Source organism: Cajanus cajan, chromosome 5 (genome assembly GCF_000230855.2).
Source record: "Cajanus cajan strain Asha chromosome 5, NIPB_CcT2T_4, whole genome shotgun sequence".
Taxonomy (NCBI): domain Eukaryota; kingdom Viridiplantae; phylum Streptophyta; class Magnoliopsida; order Fabales; family Fabaceae; genus Cajanus; species Cajanus cajan.
In genome coordinates, this window is record NC_138521.1 from 53,123,515 (window position 1) to 53,141,289 (window position 17,775).

The 17,775-nt window shown below is 31.4% G+C and overlaps 1 protein-coding gene across 1 annotated transcript; it reads right to left on the bottom strand.

Annotated features, from left to right (window-relative positions):
- Window positions 1-1,329: 1,329 nt before the first annotated feature.
- On the bottom strand, window positions 1,330-16,870 carry LOC109811795 (putative LRR receptor-like serine/threonine-protein kinase At1g05700). Its single transcript, XM_020375627.3, has 14 exons — window positions 16,369-16,870; window positions 16,134-16,280; window positions 13,969-14,539; window positions 6,217-6,710; window positions 5,703-5,838; window positions 5,407-5,478; window positions 4,987-5,058; window positions 4,812-4,889; window positions 4,242-4,381; window positions 3,212-3,420; window positions 2,958-3,084; window positions 2,545-2,607; window positions 2,283-2,472; window positions 1,330-2,148 (listed from the first exon to the last, which is right to left on the bottom strand). Exons 2-14 carry the CDS (start codon window positions 16,273-16,275, stop codon window positions 1,764-1,766), a joined length of 2,679 nt encoding a protein of 892 aa, XP_020231216.2. The 5' UTR covers window positions 16,276-16,280; window positions 16,369-16,870; the 3' UTR covers window positions 1,330-1,763.
- Window positions 16,871-17,775: the final 905 nt, after the last annotated feature.

The following is a 17,775-nucleotide window of genomic DNA, read 5'->3' on the forward strand; positions in this document are numbered from 1 at the left end:
GGGCCGTTCTGGTTGCAAAATTAAAACACCAGCAGTGAATCAGAACGGGCTGTTCTGAAATCAGAACGGGCCGTTCTGGTTTCAGAACGGCCCGTTCCAGAACTGTGAATAAAATATTCTTTACTTAATTGTGTTTTTGATATTATAATTATGCAATTTTGATCTCTAAGGTTTTAATTGAGTAATTTTAGTCCTTAAAAGATTATAATTGTGTAATTTTAGTCTCACAATTTTTAATTGAACAATTTTAATCTCTCAAATATCATAATTGTGAAATTTTAGTATTTCTCATTAAAAATTTAATAATTTTAAAATTTTAATATATATATATATATAATGTTTTAAAACTATATAATTGTTTGTTTATTTAAATTAATGTATATTATTTTTTTTAATGTATCAAATGATATATATTTACTATTACTAAATAAATAAAATTTATATATTATTAGTATTTTAATATTACTGATAAATTAATATCAATAATATTTTTACCCTTTTTATAAATAAACTAATAATTTGATAAATATAACTTAATATATATTAATATACTTTTACAAAAATATAAATATATAAGATCAGATATATATTTCTAATTAATATACTTATATTTTTGTAAAAGTATATTAATATATAACAAGTTATATTTATCAAATTATTAGTTTATCTATAAATATATTAATAATATTATTGATATAATATCGAAAATTATAATATACGTTAATTTGAATAGATAAATAATTATTTAATTTTAAAACATTATATATATATATATATTAAAATTATTAATTTTTAATGAGAGAAACAAAAATCATACTATTATAATATTTGAGGGACTAAAATTGTTCAATTAAAAATTGAAGGACCAAAATCGCGCAATTGCAATTCTTTAAGGACTAAAATTATGCAATTAAAATCTTGGAGATCACAAAACTGCACAATTATAATACTTGAGGGATAAAAAATGCAATTAAACCAATATTCTTAATTAATTTTATTAAAAAATATAATAATTAATAAGATAAAAGAAATATCACTTTTAATTTTTTGCAACTTATTTAAGATTAAAGGAATAAAATGATAAAAATTAATAAGATAAACATAATAAAATAAAATATAAAAAAAATATTAATATATTTATTTTATTGGATATAATAACATAATTAAAATATAATTAATAATATATATTTTATAAAATTATTAATATTTTATATATAAAAAAAATAAAATAAAACCGGAAATGCCCGTTCTGAAATTGGAACGGGCCGTTCTGGTGCATTTTGGGTGTGTTAATTTTGCACTTGGAATGGGCCGTTCCGGATGCAAAATTAACACACCAAAAGTGCACCCAGAACGGCCCGTTCCGGTTGCAGAACGGGCCGTTCTGGGTCCAGGTGTTTTCAAAAAAAATCTCATCCACGTGGATGTCACGTATGCATCTACGTGGCGTCCACGTGGCCAAAAGTTAACATCGTTAAAGCAATTTGGACGGAAAGTCCCACATTAAAACCAATTAATTAATTTAGGACTAAATTGAAACCAATTAATTAATTTAGGACCAAATTGAGACCAAAAATTAATGAGGGACTAAATTGAAACAAAAAAAAATTATAAAGGACCAAAATAGGGTTTTAACCTTCTCTAATTGCATATACCTCTTGGACTTTATTGTTAGAAAGGTTTAAAAAGAAACAATACAAACTAAGGATATAAATGAGGACATTTAGAATAACACACTATAAAAAGATCATGTCGTATTGTGGCTACCTAACTGAGGGAGAAGTCAATCCAGATACAGTTCTTGCTCTTTCACTGATTCCCTCAACCGTCATCTCCAAGTATAGACATTCCTTTAGCTCAACCAACACTTTGCTCATGTCTGGCCTTTCAGCTGCAGTTGGTGAAGTGCATAACATGGCAATTTCTACAAATTTCCATGCAGAACTAACTTTGAATTCTCCCTGCAACCTAGGATCAACAATGCTTTGAATATCTCCTCTTTCAACTATAGGAACAATCCAGTGAAGTATGTGAATGTTTTTCCCGTGTACTCTTGCTAGTGCTTTTTGGCCAGTGACTAACTCGAGTAGAATTATTCCAAAGCTGTAGATATCACTTTTCTTATTTGAGTTTCCAATTCTCTGGAATCTATTTAGAAAACAAACAATTAGACTGTTTAACTAAAATAAATCCACTGTTTGACTAAAAGTTTATGCAAAATGAATGCCAGAAAAGTATTGAATTCTAGCGAATATAATACATTTTTTTATACTATTACTTACTGTGGATCAACATAACCTAGTGTACCAGCTGGACGAGTTGATATATGAGAATCAGTATCATTTCCAAAAGCTCTACATAGACCAAAATCAGCTATCTTGGCATGCATGTTTTGATCTAGTAATATGTTTGAAGTCTTCAGATCTCTGTGGATAAGAGGTTGTTTGCATCCATTATGCAAATAATCTAGTCCTGAAAATCCATACGAAATATTAGGTAAGGGCACAAGAGGCTATAAATATATTATGTAAGCAAATCGTATACCCTGTGCTGCATCAACTGCGATATCAAGTCTCTCAGTCCAGTTTAAGACATCTGGATTTTCCACTGCATACAAATACAGGTTAACATGCTCACATTATTTTGGTTCATAGGGGTAAAAGAAAGAGGCATCAGCCTTGCAAAGTTGCAATTCTGTAAAAAGCACTCTGAAAAATGGAAAGCATCTGAAAAATTCCTTCCTCTTGGCCTGTCTCCCTGCCTTATTCACAATTCTTGTTATGATACCATAAATCATGGTGTAATAAAACGTTTATCTAGGTTTGCATTCAACCTCTATTCATGTTATATGTTATTTTAGGTATGAAAAAGGGTTCTCACTCAAGTTAAACAGTAAAACCTATATAAATTGGACGAATTAAACTATTATGCATGCGGACATATTGTGATTAAATTACCAGATAAGTGTTTCTGGAGATTTCCATTGGCCATGTATTCATAAATCAACGCTTTAATTTCACCTTCATCACAGTACCCAATGAGAGAAACCAAATTTCTATGATGAACAGTCATTAAATGTTGTACCTGCATTTTAAAATTTAGCTCTACCAAAGTTAACTAGAAAAAGTATTGCATGATTCTCCATGTAAATATTACTTCACTAAATTCAGAATTTAGTTTATTGTGTTATAACTTGAATGCATTATCTAACCTCTGATCGGAATTCCTTGTAACCTTGCATTGATAATGGTGAAAGCACCTTAACCGCCACATTAGTGTGATCTTGTAGAATGCCAAAGTGAACTTTTCCAAATCCTCCTTCTCCAATAGTAGTTTTGAAATTATCAGTAATTTTGACAATCTCAGCGTAAGTGAATGCTCGATGTTTTGATTTTAGTGAACTGGTATCAGAATGCACAACTGCAGTAGAAAAAAAATCCACATTAAAACATTTTCGAGAATGTGAAAAAAAAAATAATAAAAAAATGAATAGAAATTTCGTGTTGAGATTCTTTTATATATATATATATATATATATATATATATATATATATATATATATATATATATATATATATATATATATATATATATATATAATGTGAGCAAGAACATTTTTGTTGTGCCCCTCACACATGTTTTCACAATAATAAGATATTATCGATTTTGGATCTACACATTTACGATTTTGGTTTTGTTTGGTTGAACTAATAATTCTAATACTACTTATTGTATATCGGAGGTAACCACATGTCTCCACAATTGAGAAATATTGTTTACTTTTGGACATAATTTAAAATGTTACTAATGAAGACAATTGTGTGTATATAAACTCATGTCCTTCCTATTATTTGATTGATATAGAACTTTGCTTGTATCCAATAATTTTCTCTTCAATATTGATTCAGAACTCAAATACGCTTTTTTTTTTTCTATTAATGCTTTGATCCATCGACTATCATGGTGGCAATAATGGTCTCTAACTAATGTTGTGTTCAGACTTAATTCCAGCATTGCATGGAATTTTAGATTCGTTGTTGTCTCTTATTACGCATTTGTTTAAAAAAATAAAAAATTAAATTTTGTTTTATTAACTTTCCACTGAGTTTATAGAAATTATTTATTTGGCAGAAGAAAAGCAACAAAAGTTTTACACTGTGATATAAGCACAAACCGTAATACAACTTTCAATTTCCAAGTAATGCCCATTCAGCAACTGGGAAGATGATACTATGACGTACCTTTAAATCTTCTAAATATCCAAAATCCAAGGGAAATCGAGAGGGTTACACTTAAAGCTGCAAGTGATGCAATGAGTGGTACAACAAAGTTCTTCTTTTTGCAAGAACCCGTCATACAAAGATCAAGATTGTCAGCCACACTGAAAGAAGTCAAAGTCACAATATTAGCTATCATATCATTGAGGAATCATGATTTTTGCATCATATACTAATTGGTCTAGAAATCACTACCAATATAGACTGTAGTTTTTACTTAAAGCTCAGACAGATAGGCAAAGAAGTAGAAGTTATATATACTTATTTTTTTCAATCTGTCTAGTTCAAACATCATGGATGTTGGAAAGGAATGTTGCATAACAATGGAGTAGCAACTGGTTTCATCACTTCAAGTAATTGATTCGAGCAATAACGGGATACAGAACACAATTGCCTTATGGTCATATTTTACAGCTTTGTTGTTTATATTGGTCAATAATTCACAATTCATGTTAAGGGGGTCAATCAAATGAAACAAGAGGTGGACATTGGACAACAATTGAACCAGAGAATATAAAATATTATTCTACAAACCTTAATTGCAAAGCTTTATCTGCCTTATCCTTGAGAGCCTTAGGAATTGGACCAGAAAGCTTGTTACCTGTCAGAGTACTGCAAAGACAATAAATCATAAATTATATGTTATCCAAGTGTCTGGCTGGGAAAATTAATTATCAATTTACTAGTTCTAAGAAAGATTCAAACTTACAGAACTTTTAACTTTGGCAATTCTGCCAGAAATTCAGGCAGAGGTCCTTCCAACTCGTTGTGTGACAAATCCCTGGAACATAGTAACACTTTGTTGGTGAAATTCACAGAAATTAGGAGCTGTCATGTAAGCTTCTCTAGAAAGTTGGCATAAGTATTGTATGCGAGGCTTCTAATTAGTCAATGCTTAAAAAGTTTAATATTTATACACAGTCAGTATAAAGATTTCTAACTAGTCATAAGTTTTATAATGTTTAAAGTAATTATTATAAAAGTTAACATTCATCATCCTTCCCAAACATGATAAATTGACATATATAATTGGATACATAATTGGTGTATTCAAATTAAATTCTTAAAAGTATGTATATACTACTTGAACACAAAATGAATCAGCAACAAAATAATCACTACTACTCACAGGAATTCTAGTTCTGTAAGATATGAGAATGAAGTATTTATCTCCCCTGTCAGTTTGCTTGAGCTCAGGTTCCTGCCCATCATTTGCGATTGACTTTACATATGTTGTGGTAATTCAGCAAGAAATATTATTCAAAAGTAGAAATATGTATCTGTTTAAATATAAGTCTATAAGAATTTTTAAGAGTTTATCTATAAAAAATAAATAGTTTTTTTTTAATAAAAAAACTTTCAAAAATATTTTTAATTTATATTCAAACAGACCTTAAGTATTTAATCTTATTAGTAAATACTCACAAAGATATGATCCTTGGATTAGTGTCAGAGCTGCAAATGAGACCCTCCCACGCATATTGCTTTGGAAGACATGGGTCTCCTTGCCAATTCAATCTAGTGATCTGATACGCGTTTTTGATATCCTGAATAGCTCCAACTAAACGTAGTGCAAGTAACATACATGTAGTTACAACAAAGAATTCATATTCCTACAGGCTAAATCACCTGTTGGTCTTGGAAGTGTCAAGCATTGCTTAAACAGGTGTTTGAAACTAAGAAAATCTTAAATAAGTCCTTGAAATTTCCGGTTCATTCATTCAAGTCTCTTTGTACTTTTTACCATAATGTGATTAAGAGTCTGCTTGGTACTTTGGTTATAAACTTAAAAAAGTTTTTGAGTATTTTTTTTTTTTATAGAAAGATACTTTTTATTTTCAGTAAAAAAAACTCTCAAAAGTACTTTTAACTCGTAAGTAAACAGACTTTAACATATCATTCATCTTTAAAAAAATACTACTATAAGTCTATAACATACCATCTGTAGCTTGAGTTGGTGAATCAAGTTGTGTTATGACCTTATAGATCTCGTAGGCATTGAGGATAGGAGGAGCGTCGGATTGTGGCGTTGCACTAATGGTAAACCGCACATCACCTTGAGTTACGTATTCAAGAGTAACGGGCTTCAAGTATTCAAGAACCAAAGGTTGTGAGGTTTTGGAGTTTAGGGTGATATTGATTATTCTTTTTTTGCCATGTGGAAGTTGCTCCATTTCAGCAAAGTGGAAGCAGACATAATACTGATAAGGCCAGTCGAGGTCTAAAAACTCATCGTTATAGTTAAATTCCAAGGAATAGGAAACATTCCATGATCGTGCTGCACTCCTCAAAACTTGGGCTGGCAATTTATAAGCACCATTGTTGGTTCCAATGTCAACATCATTGTAATATAGGTCATACCATCCATTCTCATTGTATTTTGAGTCAAACCTCCATACCCGATCATACGCGTCATCTTTGTACCTGAAGAATCTTTTGAGCAGGAAGAAAGCAAATGAAAATATTTTTTTATTATATTAAAAAAGATAAGTTATATATTAAATTATATATAATTATAATTATAATTATTAACTAAATTATAAAATAAAAAAGACAGAATAAAAAAACTATATAAGATTTTTGTTATAAAATATGTTATGATGTATGCAAGTATAACATATATGCATTAAAACACTACTACGTAAATCATGTCATATACCCAGATATATGTATCCACATATATATGCAAATATATGAATGTTGGATCAAGAGAATGAAGTTATTCTACCTATTTATGTAAATTAAATTTTATTAATTCCAATGTCATATTAAAAGTTCTTATCGGGTATGAATAAAAAAAATTATTATAATGTATCTATCAGGTTTACATTTTTTATTTAGTTGAGAATTATGGTAGTTACATGAGTATTTAAGGTTAATTTTTATTGTGTTTGTTGTAGTTTTTTCTAAGATGGCAACAATATAGTATATGTAAAATGGGTGAATTTTAGTTTTAATTCTTATAAAAAAAAATTCTTTATTTTATGTTCTTCAAAAATTTATAAACATATTTTTTTATTCTTGTAAATGAACTAATATTTATCTGTAATTGTTGTTTTTCTACAATAGTTTAAATATGTTTTTTTTTCTTTGTTTTACACTCTTAAAAATTATATTTTTTGATCCCTAACATTCATTTTATAATAGATGTCATAGTGTATGAATAGTTATGCGTACCTTCTAGAATATTCACTTTTTATTATAATAGATACATAAGTAGTTAAAAAAGATTATATAATGATAAAGATCGAAAATTATATTTCAATTGTTATAGAGAAAAAAAATAAAGAAAAAATTTACAAGAATCATAATTAAAATTTGCATATTTTTTAAGAATTAAAAATATATTTAAACTTAAAAATATTATTTAAATTTTTATAATACTTTAAAATTATTTGATACATTATTAAATAAATTTAATTTAACATATAATATTACTTTAAAAAAATAAAATTTGACAATAAAATTTCTATTAATCTTTTTCAACATGATGTTGATCCATGTTATTAAGGTTTCTATCAAATTATTCAATTATTAGATTAATAAAATTTAATTTGTTCAAAAAGTTATTTAATTCTCAATAATTATTCTTGAAATACTATAATAAACAAACAAACAAAACTCAGATCTAATGATATTGTTCTGATAAAATTTATTATTATATAGCAATACGTGTCGCATACACGAAGAAATTAATTTCAATTTGATTGAAGAATAGCATAATCAACACTTTTGAAACTACATCTAACTTTTGTGTCAAAGAAAGGAAATAAAATTGTTAAGTCTCAATTTTACCTCTTTTTGGATGAGGCTTATTGAACAAATTCCACTCATCCTTTGAACCATTGCAATATAATTGTTCTCTTTTTGGTTCATTTTGTGTGCAGATATAACTAACCCAAATTCATCTAACAATACCTTAATCCACCTCATTTTTTGTGCAGGTATTGAGGAAGAGTGGAAAGTTGAAGACTCTTAGGATTGGAAACCTAAGAAGCTAAGGAGCAGAGAAGAGGTTCTGCGCCGGGCTCAATATAACCTGCGCTGGGCGTGACAAAAACAGAGTATTTCATCTCTGCCAGTTATATTAAGCCGGGCGCAAAAGGAATTAAGCCGGGCGCAAAAGGAATTAAGCCGGGCGCAAAAAGAATTAAGCCGGGCGCAAAAGGAATTGCGCCGGGCTTGTGTTGAGACAGAGAGTGCTTGACTTCTCTGGAAGAACTTGCGCCGGGCGCAAAGAATTGTGCGCCGGGCGCGGAACCCTAATCTGATCTCCCAGGCTCGTATTTGAAGCCATTTTCGGGGATCTTTCTCCCCATTCACACATTGGGCGCCTCCAGGAGCTGCGGAAGGGATTCCCAGGGCTTGGGATCGTCCGTGTGCGGATCTTTCCTTCGGTTCTTCACTTCCTCTTCCATCTCTATTTTGTATTTGCCCTCTTTGTTGAGTGGTTTCACCCATTTTGTGGGGTTAGATGTAGCCAACATACTCTATTGTAATCCTTACGTTTTCAATGATATATATATATTTGTTGTTTCATTCATTGTTGTGTTTGTTTCTTTGCTTAATGCTTGCTTTGGATTGATCACCCTTTGCATGATTTAAGGTTCCATTGAGTATTGGGAAATACCTTTGAAATTAGTTCTGGAACATATGCCTAGTGGAGATTGTATCTAGGGATAGAGCTTGACCCATTAGTAGTCTTAAACCCTAGCCCGTAATGCGGGTGTAGGTATTGGGTACTCAAGGGATTGATATTCAATATCCGCACCTAGGCTCTTGCTCTAAGGGATTAGGTTTGAGTAAACTATTGGGTTGACTAAGCAATGAATTTAACAAGAGATTAAGGATACATTAGTGTTACGTTCGGTGAAATCTGACCCCCACAGCCTCACAATACCATTATCCCATTTCTACTCTTTCCCATTCTAAAACTAATCTCTTTATAGTTTTAACATTCCAATAGTCATGCTCTTCATCTCACATTTACATGACAAATTATAAATTGGAATTATTCTTTAGTCACGAATAGTCAATAAATGCTTATATTACCTTCTAATCCCTGTGGATACGATATTTTTACTACTTGAACGGCCGGTATACTTGCCGTGTTTGAGACCGTTGATGGAATTAAACGAATTTACAAATATTAACAAAAGTGTTTCAACGGAATTCTCAACAAGTTTTTGGCGCCGTTGCCGGGGATTAGAATGGCGATTTAGTATTTGTAGCTATTTGTGACTTATTCTTTGTTTTTATTGTTATTTTTATTTGTGTGTTGGTAATGAATTGTTGAAGCTAACCTGTGCGCTCTAGTCCTCTGCTTTCTCTTGTATGCAAGGAACTGTGAAGTAGATTGACCAATTCCTCTGAGCAGTTGTTGAGCAATCCTCAGATTGAGCACAAAGCAAGGAGGAACAAGAGCAACAGGAGGAGAAGGAGAGTAGAGCACTTCAAGTTGGTCACTGTTAGGCTCGGGACAGTAAACAAGCGCTTCCTGGGAGGCAACCCAGAGATCTGACTTTGTTTATGTGTTTGTCCTTTCATTCTGTTGTAGATTTTAGTGTTAATGTTTGTTATGCATGATTGTTTTGTGTACACGTTGTTTGTGTTATATGTTGGTTTGTGGTATGTATTATTTTGTGTTAGATGTTGATTGTTAGAATCATGCTTGAGTGGGTAAATATAGGGTACATCTTGTTGGGAGTGTGAGGAAGAGGTAACTCTGTATCTAGGTGGAAATCAGGCCTTATCTCAAAGTAAATTTAGGCAAAACTGACCATATCAGGGTTATGCGCCCGGCGCGCTTCACCTCGCGCCCAGCGCAAGACTCGAATTGTGGTCTCTGGAACCCACCACGCCGGGCGCGTTTAACGCACGCCCGGCGCGATATCAGATTTTGAAACCTCATTGATTTTTACTGATATTAAGCCCGGCGCATCTGTGTTAAGCCCGGCGCACCACATTCCTGACAGCCCATATTTATCTGTTTTCAATCATGTTTCTTTATGTTCTGTTGTATGTTGTATGTTTGTGTGCTTTATGTTGCATTGTTATAGTTCATTTCCGTGTGCATGCATGTTGTGCTTAATTTTGGTCTAAGGATATTCTCCATTTTTGCTATATTTGCTTGGTCATCACTGTGTATAAATTTTGTGCTCACCATGTTCTTTCATGAGTACACTCTGCAATCACTTCTGGTTACCAGGACTTTCAGGCGTATACTGGTTGGCCTGAGGACCAGGCTCCTAAGTTTGGGGGAGTGGAGCTGCTGAGGTTGATGGAGTTGATGATGGTGGAGCAGCTCTTGGAGATGATGATGACCAGACCCCATAGATGGAAGCAGATGGAGCCTACCTTAGTTTACCTTTGTTATTGCAATTTACTTTTCTGTCTTTTATTTTCAGTATTTAACTGTTTTTATATATAGTCTTTTTGATGATTACTCTGTTGGTTCTTTTTGTGAATAGTCTGCCTTAGCATGGTTTTTAATCTTGTTGATACTTGTTCTGCTTGTGATCGATTCTGGATTATAGTTTGCTTGATGTTTATGGTGTGTGTACCTTAGACATTTTCAAGTCACATTAGATCTTTAGTTCATGACTAGTTGCATACGGGTTTCAATGTTGATCATAGAACTGAGCTGAGTTTGATAATTTGTGGATGCATAGCCGGGTGAGGTTTGAGCCTAAAACACTTATGAGTGAACTACGCTTAGGTTGCATGATAGACTTTGCTTGAGTTTCCCTGGTGGTTTGCTTATGTTGTGCACTTATATGATCAAGGCATTTACATTTCCATATTTTGTTAATCATCTAAGCCAAAAAGCCATATCCACTTTCCACTTGACCCATACCTTCCTAGGCCTAAACACCACACCTTCCACTTGTCCCAAACCATGGAAAATTAACCATAACCTTTGCCTTGGTTAAGAGAGCAAAATGATGACATCAAATAAGTTTGGGAGAGTTGAAGAATGAGGAAATTTGGGAAGAAGAAAGTATGTGGTCAGCCATTACAAAAAAAAAAAAAAAAAAAAAAAAAAAAAAAAACACAAAAACAAAAACAAAAACAAAAAAACAAAAAGCAAAACAAAAACAATAAGGCTAATGGCTTGGATCCGGTTAGGGGCATGTGCTTAATTGTTGTAATGGGGTATGGAGAGGGACATCATTGTAAAATCTTATTTGCTCTCTTAAGCTATAACACCTTCAATCTTTGAAAAACCATAAAACTGCTACCGCTTGACCCTGCTTGACCCAGATTGCCCTAATAAAGACCTTGTGATAAGTGTCTGCATTTGTTTTACCACTGGTTTCATTTGGAAACGAAGAGCAAAGTTGAATTATGTGGCGTGAGTAGTAGACTAGAGAGAAACACTCACCCTGATACACTAGTGTGCATAGAGAGAAACATTTTCCTAGTGAGGATGCATACACAGATAGTCATTACTCTTCTCAGCTCTTTGATCTCTTTTGAAACCTTTGTTTGCACCTTGTCATGTTCTATTGCAATAATTGTGATTGGAAATTCATCTGAGGTTCATGCTTGCGAAAAGAAGATACAAGTGAACTAGGATGTAGAAATTGACTCACTTGCATTGTTTGTTATCTGCTAGATTAATTACCTTTTGCTTGAGGACAAGCAAGGTTCTAAGTTTGGGGGAGTTGTTAAGTCTCAATTTTACCTCTTTTTGGATGAGGCTTATTGAACAAATTCCACTCATCCTTTGAACCATTGCAATATAATTGTTCTCTTTTTGGTTCATTTTGTGTGCAGATATAACTAACCCAAATTCATCTAACAATACCTTAATCCACCTCATTTTTTGTGCAGGTATTGAGGAAGAGTGGAAAGTTGAAGACTCTTAGGATTGGAAACCTAAGAAGCTAAGGAGCAGAGAAGAGGTTCTGCGCCGGGCTCAATATAACCTGCGCTGGGCGTGACAAAAACAGAGTATTTCATCTCTGCCAGTTATATTAAGCCGGGCGCAAAAGGAATTAAGCCGGGCGCAAAAGGAATTAAGCCGGGCGCAAAAGGAATTAAGCCGGGCGCAAAAGGAATTGCGCCGGGCTTGTGTTGAGACAGAGAGTGCTTGACTTCTCTGGAAGAACTTGCGCCGGGCGCGGAACCCTAATCTGATCTCCCAGGCTCGTATTTGAAGCCATTTTCGAGGATCTTTCTCCCCATTCACACATTGGGCGCCTCCAGGAGCTGCGGAAGGGATTCCTAGGGCTTGGGATCGTCCGTGTGCGGATCTTTCCTTCGGTTCTTCACTTCCTCTTCCATCTCTATTTTGTATTTGCCCTCTTTGTTGAGTGGTTTCACCCATTTTGTGGGGTTAGATGTAGCCAACATACTCTATTGTAATCCTTACGTTTTCAATGATATATATATTTGTTGTTTCATTCATTGTTGTGTTTGTTTCTTTGCTTAATGCTTGCTTTGGATTGATCACCCTTTGCATGATTTAAGGTTCCATTGAGTATTGGGAAATACCTTTGAAATTAGTTCTGGAACATATGCCTAGTGGAGATTGTATCTAGGGATAGAGCTTGACCCATTAGTAGTCTTAAACCCTAGCCCGTAATGCGGGTGTAGGTATTGGGTACTCAAGGGATTGATATTCAATATCCGCACCTAGGCTCTTGCTCTAAGGGATTAGGTTTGAGTAAACTATTGGGTTGACTAAGCAATGAATTTAACAAGAGATTAAGGATACATTAGTGTTACGTTCGGTGAAATCTGACCCCCACAGCCTCACAATACCATTATCCCATTTCTACTCTTTCCCATTCTAAAACTAATCTCTTTATAGTTTTAACATTCCAATAGTCATGCTCTTCATCTCACATTTACATGACAAATTATAAATTGGAATTATTCTTTAGTCACGAATAGTCAATAAATGCTTATATTACCTTCTAATCCCTGTGGATACGATAGTTTTACTACTTGAACGGCCGGTATACTTGCCGTGTTTGAGACCGTTGATGGAATTAAACGAATTTACAAATATTAACAAAAGTGTTTCAACGGAATTCTCAACAAAAATCAACATATGATTATTAAAAAATTTAATTACTTTTTTTTTTCTATAGTTTTACAAACTTTATTTTTTAATTCCAATAATTAAAACATTTTATTTTATTCTTCCTATACATATTTTTTTAAAGTCTATTATAGATTTTATTTTTTAAGTCAAATTATATTTTTAGTCTTTCTATTTTTTTTTTTAGAATTTAATTTAGTTTCACTATTTTTAAAATATTTAATTTGTTTATCTCATTTTTAAAAAATATTTAATGTTATCCTTGAATTTAAAATTGACTTTAACAATGTTAATGAAGTTAGATAAAAAAAATAACATTGAACATTTTTAAAAATTAGATAATCAAATTGAATAATTTAAAAGCGGTGAGACCAAACTAAATATTTTAAAAGTAGTAGGATTAAATTAAATAAAAATTTATCTATCTTTTTGTGTAGATAAAATTTAAATTTCCTTTTACTTACTTCAACAAAATTATGAATGTTAACAAATTAAGTACTTGGAATTAAAAAAAATTAAAAGGTAAAGATTTTATGAGAAAATTAAACTTCCTTGAAATGAACTGTATCATCAACAGATGCATAACTAATTATGTATAAATTAAGAAGGCAAATGAAACCAGCAGGATCAGATGATTACTCGACATTATCAGGCGATTGCAATTGTGGGGAACCAACATCAGTCCTAACTTGATATAATAACAGTGGTTGTGGATCGCTGACGGACATGATCTGATTCTGATAACTGGAACTGTTTAAAACCCTTAATTCCAATGAAGAAATGCAAGGGATTGTTGGGCCAGTCTTTACAAGGCACACATCTATAGTATCAGATGAGGAAGTGAGAATGACCTCATCGAAGGTGAAATAAGCACTTACATTAACCTTTCTCCAAAAATTGACTCCAAGATGCAGTTCAAAAACTGGGTTTTCATTTTTGCCGTCATAATTTCCATATGAAAAGAATGCTCTGATGAGATACCTATTGTTTTTGCCCTGCTTTGGTTCCAATTTGTAGCAGTTCCTTTCTCCTTCTGGAAAGCATCTCAACGTGTTCAACCGTCTCGCAAAGTAAACATAGTTTAAGTTCACAGTGGATGAAACCAGATGATTCGTTCCTGTTTTCACAAACTCTTGGTCTGTTTGATACCAAATTCCAGTATCATTGTCAAAGTAATCGATGTTCGATCCACAATCAATGCTTATGAAACCTACAAATATTATTTTCAGTCAGATGAATATAAAATATATACAACTTGTCCAGTTCTTATGGCAGTAGACCAGGGTAGGCATGGCAAGGGGGCGAGGTGGGGCGGGAAAATTTAAACCACCCTGCTCCGCTCATAGCGAGAGTAAAATCTGGGTCTTCATCTTTGTTTTGGTGAGGTTCGGTTTTCCCGCGCTCCTTTTTTTTTCTTTTTCTTTTAAATAAATATGAATAATTTAAAAAAAAATAATAATATAAATTTTTACATATAAATATTTCTAATTTTGATTTATATATATATATATAAATAATTTTTTAATTATATTATTAAACGAAGCGAGACGGGGCTCGATTGTATCAATCTGGAAAAACCCGAACCTGATAAATACGGGTTTTTCCCGTCCAAATCGAGACGGTTTGAGTGAGTACCTACGAAAGCGGGTTAGATTTCCATGGTAGTAAATAATAATTAACATGTGATCTTTTACTTTCATAAATTCAATTAAGCATCAATTGTATACATTGAAGATTGCGAATTCCTGCCTAAAATTCTATTATAGGAGTAAAAAAGATTAGAGAGTAAACGCCTGCACTGATCCTGAATTTGGGAAGTAGTATCATATTCATCTAAGAAATTAATTAATAAATTGTAAATTAATTAACTTCTTAGAATATCAAATAAATTCTTAAATTTAATATTCCTAAATATATATTAATATTGTCATTTTAGTTATAAATTTTTTTAGTTTAATTAGACTAATATATGATTCTGAACTTGCATTTTTATAAATGTATTTAACAATTTCTTAGTTTTAGGGGTTAATATAAAAGTTTTTTCCAAGTTGAAGTACCAATTTGGATGTTTATTAAAAAAAAAAAACTTAAAAATGTTTCCTTAATTTGAAACGGGTGATAGTTGGAATATTATATAAAAAGTTATAAGCAATATCAAACTTATATTATAGTGAAGGTGGATAAATATATCCCTTTCATTTTAATTAAATTATTATTATATGTTTAAAGATATTATATTTTATATCTCTGAATTTTATATATTGAATTTAATGATGATTTTTTACGACATTTATATTCTATTCTTTGTATATATTATAATAATTATTAGTTTTTATTTTTTTAAAAAAATTGTTCCCACTAACAATTTTAGATCCACCACTATATAGGTTCAAATTATCTTGTTTTCATTATAATTCTTACTTATAAAAATGATAAAAATAACTTAATATATTTTTAGTCCTTTAAATTTAAAATAATTTTTTTTTCTCAAAATTTAAAATTAACTTTTTTAGTCTTTATAATTTTAAAAAAAGTATATTATTTTAATCTAAAGGCATCAATAACATAACTGATAATAACAGAATTTAATGTATATTTTCATTAACAATAATATTAATAGATAAATTTTATACGATAGTGTTCAATAAATTATCAACAACATTAAGTAGAGAAAATAAAGCAAGATTTTTTTTTCAAATTACAAGATTAAAAAGAAATTTATCTCGTATTGATTAACTAAAAATATATTTAAGTAAAAATAAATAAATTTGGAACCAAATATGCAGTTTGTGGTATATATGTACCCGGGTTATTATCAGCAAGAACTTCCCTTGCAACAGATTTGTCTTGTGCTGAATTAGCCTGAGTAATGAAGAATGGAACCAGGGCAAGCCATAAGCACATGTTTAGCATTAAGCTGACAATCCCTGATGACTCTCTTTCCATGTCATCTGTCATGTGCATGCGTAGAAGCATATGTTAGTCTTAGTCACAATAGAAGAAAAAGAAGAAGAAAAACCACTATTAATATGAACTCACCAAATACTTGATGTATCGGATGTATCCAATTCCAAGCCCAAGTTGTATATATATGGAAGCAAAGATGAGTAGCGTTTTAACTTCTAAGTCACTACTACGTTAGTATACCTGGATAGTATATATACCAATTTATTAGTTAATGCCATCTCAAGGATTCTACCTTCTTGCAAAAAAAAATTCTTGGGTCAATTGGATTTATTCTAGTCAATACCTCAATTCAATAAAAGCTTGCGTGGAAAAAGTAGCATGTGTTGCAAACTTGAGCGTGTAGCAAGGGGGCATTGTTGTGCGTAGAGTAAGGGGGTCAACCTGAGTCGACCAAGTCATTGTTCAATTCATAAGGAGCAATATTATGTGCAAGAGAAATTTACTACATCAACTCCTAGGTTAAGTTAGAAAGATATGGTTTCTTACGTGACATGTTACAAATATGAGTTTTCACGTATAAAAATTTAAATATTTTTTTATAAGTATTCATAATTAAATATTTAATTACACTTTTTACCACTTATCTTTCACAATTTTATAAATTTTGTCACTTAGAATTTAAATTTACACATTTTATCTCTGCATTGATTGATTATTTGACATTACTTAATTATTGTTGATAGATCATGACATTTGTTATTGACATTGTGGCTAACATGGCAAAAAAAAATTAAATTACATATTTTATTACTTGTTTTTTGAATTTACACATTTTGTCATAATGTTTAAAAATTTACATTTGCGACCCTAATAATTCACAAAATTATGTCATACTGTACACAAAATATTTATTTATAAAATTATATAAAAGTCACATTATTAACATTAATTGAAATTTATATTACTATGTAAGGAGCTGCAGGATGTAGATATGACAATGTGAAGGGCTTAACATCCTACTAACATTTTTTTTTTATGATGACGGGGTTTAAAGATATTAATCTTATAGTGTGGAATATTCGTGGTGCTGTAAATGCTAGGCACCATAGGATCTATGAACTAATCAACAAATTTCACCCTTCCTTACTTGTTGGAGTTTCATTGTTCGTTTGCCTCCATTGCAAGATTTTAGAATTCTTTGGACTACGAAATTCTTCACCTGATTGAAGAGAATGGTCATGCAAGGGGAATTTAGGTCTTAGCCATTCCGTAATTGAGATTTTAAATCTATTAAGCGTAAGATAATTATGTCTCATATGAGAAACATGTGATGTATCAAGAGACTAATAAATAAATAATTAAATAATTAAGGATTAAATTATAAATGTGTTTAGTAGAGTAGTTTTGAGAATAATTGTTATTTGATAGGAATAACGATTTTTAAGGAATTGTAAATATTCACTAATGTGAAACAAGGTCCACACTCTTAACAGAAAGTATTTTCTCAAATCCTAGTCATCATGGAAGTTAGAGAGAGTA

Excerpts from the sequence above, each read along its gene's own strand:
- LOC109811795 (XM_020375627.3), bottom strand. The coding sequence starts at position 16,275 with ATGGAAAGAGAGTCATCAGGGATTGTCAGCTTAATGCTAAACATGTGC. Across the intron at positions 5,839-6,216 it reads ACCAACTCAAGCTACAGATG|TTGGAGCTATTCAGGATATC; the intron begins GTATGTTATAGA and ends CACTACGTTTAG. Across the intron at positions 5,479-5,702 it reads AATCCAAGGATCATATCTTT|GAACCTGAGCTCAAGCAAAC; the intron begins GTGAGTATTTAC and ends AATGATGGGCAG.